This window comes from Columba livia, chromosome W, assembly GCF_036013475.1.
Source record: "Columba livia isolate bColLiv1 breed racing homer chromosome W, bColLiv1.pat.W.v2, whole genome shotgun sequence".
Taxonomy (NCBI): Eukaryota; Metazoa; Chordata; class Aves; order Columbiformes; family Columbidae; genus Columba; species Columba livia.
The window spans coordinates 15,533,736-15,540,452 of record NC_088641.1 but is presented as its reverse complement, the minus strand read 5'-3'; the positions used below and the strand labels follow the sequence as shown (position 1 = coordinate 15,540,452).

The 6,717-nt window shown below is 43.2% G+C and overlaps 1 protein-coding gene across 26 annotated transcripts in view; it reads left to right on the top strand.

Annotated features, from left to right (window-relative positions):
- The first annotated feature begins 373 nt into the window (after window positions 1-373).
- LOC135577146 (arrestin domain-containing protein 3-like) overlaps window positions 374-6,717 on the top strand; it is a 63,036-nt gene continuing 56,692 nt past the window's right edge. For 10 of the 26 annotated variants that reach the window (XR_010468725.1, XR_010468724.1, XR_010468727.1 and 7 more), the window contains exon 1: window positions 374-1,459. Coding sequence is in view for 19 of the 26 variants with exons in the window: in XM_065044934.1 (XP_064901006.1) it covers window positions 1,180-1,459 (280 nt within the window). In the remaining 7 variants the exon portion in view is untranslated. The remainder of the gene's footprint in view (window positions 1,460-6,717) is intronic. The other 16 variants (XR_010468729.1, XM_065044938.1, XM_065044939.1 and 13 more) reach the window with 8 other exon arrangements.

The window sequence follows — 6,717 nt, the reverse complement described above, 5'->3', positions numbered from 1 at the left end:
CAACGAACCCAGAACTGGAAGGACAGGAATTGTGACCCTCCTGTCTGAACTCCATGAATGGAAGGAAGGGTGCCATTTCTTTATCCAAGAAAGGCACCACAGGGGAAAAAACCAACAGCAGCAGCAAACAAACCAGACCCCAAACTACGATACTGTAGAACAATTACATTTAAAAGGATTAACATAGAAAACTTCACCTTGATAGAGGTTTAAATGTTTACTTTTGCATAATGCCTCGCTTTTGTACCCTCACCCCCTCAGTGAATACGGTGGGTACTGCTGCTGGGGGGGGGGAGGGGGGGGGGGGAAGAGAGCGAAGGGCCAGGCCGGCAAAGGCCGCTTGAAAAACAAAAGCTTTGGGCGAGATCTGTAACTGAGAGACAAGCCGAGCATTTCCCTGACAGAATCGTTGCTATTTTTGCTGTTAAGCCAGGCAACCCGTGGCTGAGGGAGGACAACCCGTGCCGGCCGCGGGCCAGACTCCGGGGCCCGGCGCCCACCGCCCGCTGCCCGATTTCAGCTGCCCGCTCCTTCCGAGACACCTCCCAGACAGCCAGCCAGGGCCCCCAGACCGTGCCACGCAGTGATACAAGACGGAGATCGAAGCCCTCTGGACAAGGAGCCCTCACCAACCCCCGCCGCAGACGTTTCAGTTCTTCAGTTCTTCAATACCTATCTCAACACCGCCCTGCAGGCTCACAGTAGAGCCCTGGCTCCACCAGAGAGTACTCCAGCTCTCTGCACGAAACGGAAGCAATAACGTAAGAAAAACGCACACGACAAGGAAGATACGCGCAAGCGGCAGAGTAAACCACCGCCACGACTCGACTCGCGCATGCGCAGCGGAATTGTTTTCCACTAAACTGTTCTTAAAGTGAGCTGGCAGCATGCGGGCAGCTGTTTTTGTAAGAAGATCGCAGTGTTAGGCGACTGCTGCCGTCGCTGGGGTTTTCTCAGTAATTCCGATGAAGTATTTGTAGAGGACACGCTGATCTTGTTGGTAGGCTCTTTGCGTGGCAGAGACGTTGTTCAGTGTGCAGTGAAGATCGCATTTTGTATGAGACCTTGGGGTTTTGGTTGTTGTTTGGTTGGTTTGTTTGTGGTTTTTTTTGGTTTTTTTTTTGTTTTTTTTTTTTTTTTTTCCTTTACAGTATATTTTTGTACACTTTGCTATAAAATATGGTGCTGGGGAAGGTGAAGAGCTTAACAATAAGCTTTGACTGTCTCAATGGTAGCAATATCCTCGTCTATTCTAGCGGGGACACAGTCTCAGGAAGGGTCAGTTTAGAAGTTACTGGGGAAACTAGAGTGAAATCTCTTAAAATTCATGCAAGAGGATATGCAAAAGTACGTTGGACTGAATCTAGAAATGCTGGATCCAACACTGCCTATACACAAAATTACACTGAAGAAGTAGAGTATTTTAACCATAAGGATGTTCTACTCGGGCACGAAAGAGGTAAGCTTTTCACTTATTCACTACATGCAGACATTTTTCCAGAAAAAGACACATCTTTGCCTTGTCTTGGTTTATCCCTTTTTAATATGCAGTCTCATAGATTTCACGGTTTCTAAAGGTGAGGAAACGCTGGTTACGTTCTTAGTTTTGGGGTGGGGGTTTTTTGTTTTTGTTTGGTTTTTTGTTATTTGAATGTTTACTTAATATTAAAATCATGTTGAGGGGCATTTTCAGAGTACCTGCAAACAGGGCTTTCTTAAATACCTGTAAAAATACAGAGTCTTTTCATAAGGATTTGCATTTTTTTTTAAACAGGGGTGTGGTTTGTTGTTTGTTTGTTTGTTTTTTTTTTTTATATATATATATATGCGATGTCGTTTTTTTCTTAGTGATATTAGCAGGATTTGTTTTTCTGTGGGGAAAACAGTTGTTAAATCAAAACCAGATATGAATGTGCAGTAAATTGCTTTCTTGGTAGCATCTTATTGAGTTATAAATGTAATTAAAACATAACACTAGACTTTTTGACACATAATAGATATAGGTCTGGACTTTCAGACTGATATGTGACGATTTTTAAGGTTGGTTCATTGTTAGCAGATAAAAGATTCCCTGTGGCTTAATTTGACGTGCTATCACCACCCCACCTGTAGTTTTCGATCTCTTTCTTTGTTCTAAACTAGTATACTTATAAATTGCTTTCATTTATTTTATTTGACTCCTCTATAGGGGACTCAAATGTAAAAATCTGTCTGAAAGGCCAAATAAGAGGTCATGGTTGTACGATCGGAGCATCGATTCTGAGTTGGGGAGTTCTAGAACCTGCGTTCAATGAAAACCTGGTCTTTGAAGCCCCTATAGAAATGGAAAGCGCCCTGCTATAATTCCCTTATTTTGGGTATGGAAATGGGGTATTACATTGTGAGCAGGATTGTGGGTCTTAAGTTTGCTAATCTATTGTTCACGTAGTTACATTTTGAAAGTATAAGGGGGCTCTAAGCTTGTTTTTTCTCAAGTTTCCACTCTTTGTTAGAAGCGGTTCAATCCTGTTTGGGACCGGTCCTGGGAAGAAGGGAGGGAGTACTCCTTCTCTCTGCAGATTGGTTGCACACGTCAGGTGGTGGCGATGATTTAATTCATAGCACAAGAAAATGCACAAGAAAAATGTTAAAACTGATTACACAATTTGGGTTGGGTGTTTTGGTGTGTTGTTTTGGTGTGTTGTTTGTGGGTTTTTGGTGTTTTTTGTGTGTTGTTGTTTTTTTTTTTTGTTTGTTTGTAGGTTTGTTCTTTTTGTGTTTGTTGTTGTTGTTTGTTTTTAAATATGTAATGTATTTACTGCAGAGATACTGTAGCAGAGTGGAGTTGCTATTGATTTAAATTATGTTATCCTGATGCAAGCAAGCACAGGTCGCTCATGAGGTGGCTTTGTAGCTCAAATGTTCTTTGTACTTGCGCCTCGGAAATAACTCTCATGTGGAAGTTCGTTCACCTCTGTTTTGCAGATGACAGAAACGTGCATAGCAGGATGTATGCTTACAAATAGGTGGGCCACCCCATGCTTTTAACTGTCTGCTTAAGCAGCAGCAGCAGCAGCAGCAATGACTTTGCATGCAGACTGTAGATCCAAATGCTGACCCCGATAGTAGGTGCTTGCATTTGGCTGTAAAGGGAACAAAAAGTGGCAGGGAAGGGACAGATCTGACACGTTCTGACGCCAGAAGCGAGACAGGGTGCGAACCGTTCCATGTGCGGCAGGTAAAAACTTAAGTAGTTGTCCTGGAACACCGCTGCCCCTCCCTCGGTTGCAGGGGCAGGACTGCGAACACTCGCCTCAGGGAGCGGAGTTTAACTCAACACCTCGTACTCTAGCATGACCCACTCCCTGTCCGCGCCTTATCATTGGCCTGCTGGAGTTTGTTAGCCTGTTGCTAAGGCGATGACAGCCGCTGATTATAGGGGGCTGGGACGTGGGGGAAAAGCGAGGCTGAGGGAGTAGGTTCCCTTGGCCGCACTCTAGTGTGTGCTGGGGGCGGGGCGAACGGGCTCTGGCCACCCCGAGGTCAGCCCTGTGCAGGATTGGGGGCGCTCCGGGCCCCGCTTCCCTGAGGCAGAGTATGCACGGTGGGGGAGGGCGCTAGCTGTGAAGTGAGGAGTGCAAGTTTACTTTCCTGGGAAACCGGTGAAATAAGTAACTTACGCTTTTTCTATGGATAAACAACATTTAATCCAATTCCTTGTATTCCTTAAACACGTGTTCATTAGAGCATAAGCAAAACAGCGCTGGGTGCGCGGGGGATTCACTCCGCCCAACACGCACACTTTTAACAATAAGAAGTGTGCTTAAATACAGTATGGTATTACATATTCATAATGACCCCAGAAACGCCTATACATATTCATGACTGTAATAAATTTAGACTCGAAATTAACTTGAATAACACAAATTTATTCCCGATGGATTTCAACGCAATAAGCAGAGACAGCGCTGGGCGGCCATGAGATTGGCTTCTCCAATGGCGCACCGGGAAAACTTCTTCCAGCCTTTTTATAGGGTCCCGGGTTGGTTGCTCAGAGTGCCACGTCACTCGTTCTTTCTGCGAATGTGTCCTCTGTTGCCAGGCAGTTAATCTCCTATCTTCTCACCTACCCCTGCCCCCCCCCCACCTTTAGAGGATCGAACATTTAAGGCAATTGCATAACAAAGGGCAGGGGCTTCCCGTGTTGCACAATAACCCCTGAGCGTTTCCTTTTAAGAAGTTTTAATGAACAAGCATCTCTAACTCTTAGAATTGTTTATTACAATTCCCCCCTTTTCTTTTTCTACTTATTTTGTTCATTAAAGCGTTGTAATTCTTGACTACTTAATACAAATAACTCAGTATCATCTTGATTGGGTAACTGCTCATACTTTGCTTTAACTAATAATAAATGTGCTGCTTCTAGCCTGCTTCTCACAATAGCTATAACTTTATTAAAAATACATGGTCCAAACATCAACACTAGCATTAAGAGAATCAACGGCCCTGCTATAGTAGAGAGGAGGGTTGTAAGCCAAGGTGATTGTCTAAACCAGGTTTCATACCAACTCTGCCGAGTCCAACAGCTTCGAAATATGGTGTGGTTTGGTGGTTAAGCATAACCAGCATTCTGCTGTTAAATTTGGGTGTGTTTTGTTAATCACCTGATAGCTCGCATTTATTAGAGTCCAAAGTGGGTTCACTTCTTCCGATTGTGTAAATGCATCTATATCAGAGCTATCTGTCATTGTTATATGAAGTATCTTTAGAAGTTTTATTTATCTCTAATTTCCCCATTATTATTGCTTTAGGGCCTATTGATTGGGATTTCCCTTCTAGGGCAGGTTCTTTTCGTATCTTTATAAGTGTCCCTCGATCAGTCCTAGTCTCCCAGATCCTTACACCCCAAGTTTTGCCAATTGACCACCCCTGGTCTTGCGGTTGCGAGACTGTAATTTCTAATGTTTTGCAATTCCCTGGGTCAGAACTACCATAAAGCGATGGGAGAGATTGTCTCACAACCCCAATAAGCACAATAATATTGATTAGGATAGTTGCAATATCCCTTTCCTGGATTGGAGCTAGGGCACCAATAAGTTGATACTGCACTTCCCTTTTTATGTGGAGGTTTGCAGTGACCAAAATTCCAGTCTTCCCCAGAACCTAAATGTCCTAATAAATCACAAATGGTTACGTTAAATGAGGGTGCACCTACAGTTACATTTTCTTCAATCACATGACTTTCCTCTGCTTGAATTAGAAGTCCACTTATACAGTCTATGCGCTGTTTCTCCATAGCTCAGCAATAATAGCAACATCAACATAGTGTACCAGATTGGGCTGCACTGACTCTGGCTCATTCCTCCTTGCTTTTTAGCTAGTGCCTGGGTGTGTAGCTCGGCCAATATTTTGGCGTAGTTCCACTCAGGCTCTTGTTTCCACCGTTTCTTATTCCTGTGCCTCGCCTGTCGACCTGGTTGCTTCGAGCCACGAGATAAACAATCTTCTCGGCAGCAAGAATATTCTTCAGGAAACCCTGAATGCTTTTGCTCTCCATGCCTTTGTTTATACGCTTCCCAATTATAGTCTTTGACTATAGGAGAGTGGCACGGTACCATCTTTATGGTAGTTCTACAGCACACTCTTGTTATTTGTATTTTAGAGGGGTTGGTTCATTAGGGTGAGAGCAAAACCGCCCAGGCTATATTTCGTGGCTGTATATACACCACCAGTCAGGACTGTTGGGTTGGATCTCTTTTTCGTGTGACTTTTGATTTCAATGCCAAATCTGTAATTTCTAATTCTATATTATAACACTGATTGCATATTCCTCTAGGGGAATACCGTCTATACAATGCAACCACCAATTGTTTCAGCACACTATGCACCTAAAGCATATAAAAAGGATAACAATTACAACTTATATTAATATATCTAACTCTATGATTTTTACAAATGGGATATTCATAAACTATTCATAAACAACTTTATCCTTGTGTGGTTTTTTGTGTTTGTTTTTTTTTGTTGTTTTTTTTGTTTTTTGTTTTTTGTACTTGCACGATATGATTCAACAAGCCCAAGTCCATTTATTGTTTCCGTAGTTTAACTTTCAGAGGGTCGTCTGTGGGCTCTGCAGTCCAGGCGTTAGTCTTGACTGGACCTTTAACTCGGCTGGCGTGTGTCCACCCCTTTTCGGCAATTCGGATGGCTGTTCTGTAGTGAGTAAAACAACAAAAGGTCCCTCCCATCGAGGGGTTAATGATGTTTCTTTCCATGTTTTTATGAGTACCTTATCTCCAGGTTCTAGGGTATGTATTTTTATGTCCAGAGGTGGACGCTGTACCACCAACCCTTTTTCCCAAAGGTATTTCCTTCGCTTCAACAACTTCACTAAGTAATTTTTCATCTGAAAATCACTCACTTTTGGGTGATCTTGTGGCGTTTCTAAATCGAATGGCATTCCATATAACATTTCAAAGGGTGATATTCCGAGGTCTGTTCTTGGCTGGGTCCTTATGTTTAACAGTGCTTGCTAGCAGCAAACATTTTACGCATGACATCTTGGTCTCCATCATTAATTTAGTAAGCTGCTTTTTTTGTCTCTCCATTCATTCGTTTGACCCTTCCCGAGCTTTGTGAATGCCATGGAGTATGATACTGCCAGTCAGTACCTAGTGCCTGAAAGATTTCTGTAATAATCTTTGAAAAATGTGGGCCCCGGTCGGAATCGATAGCTTC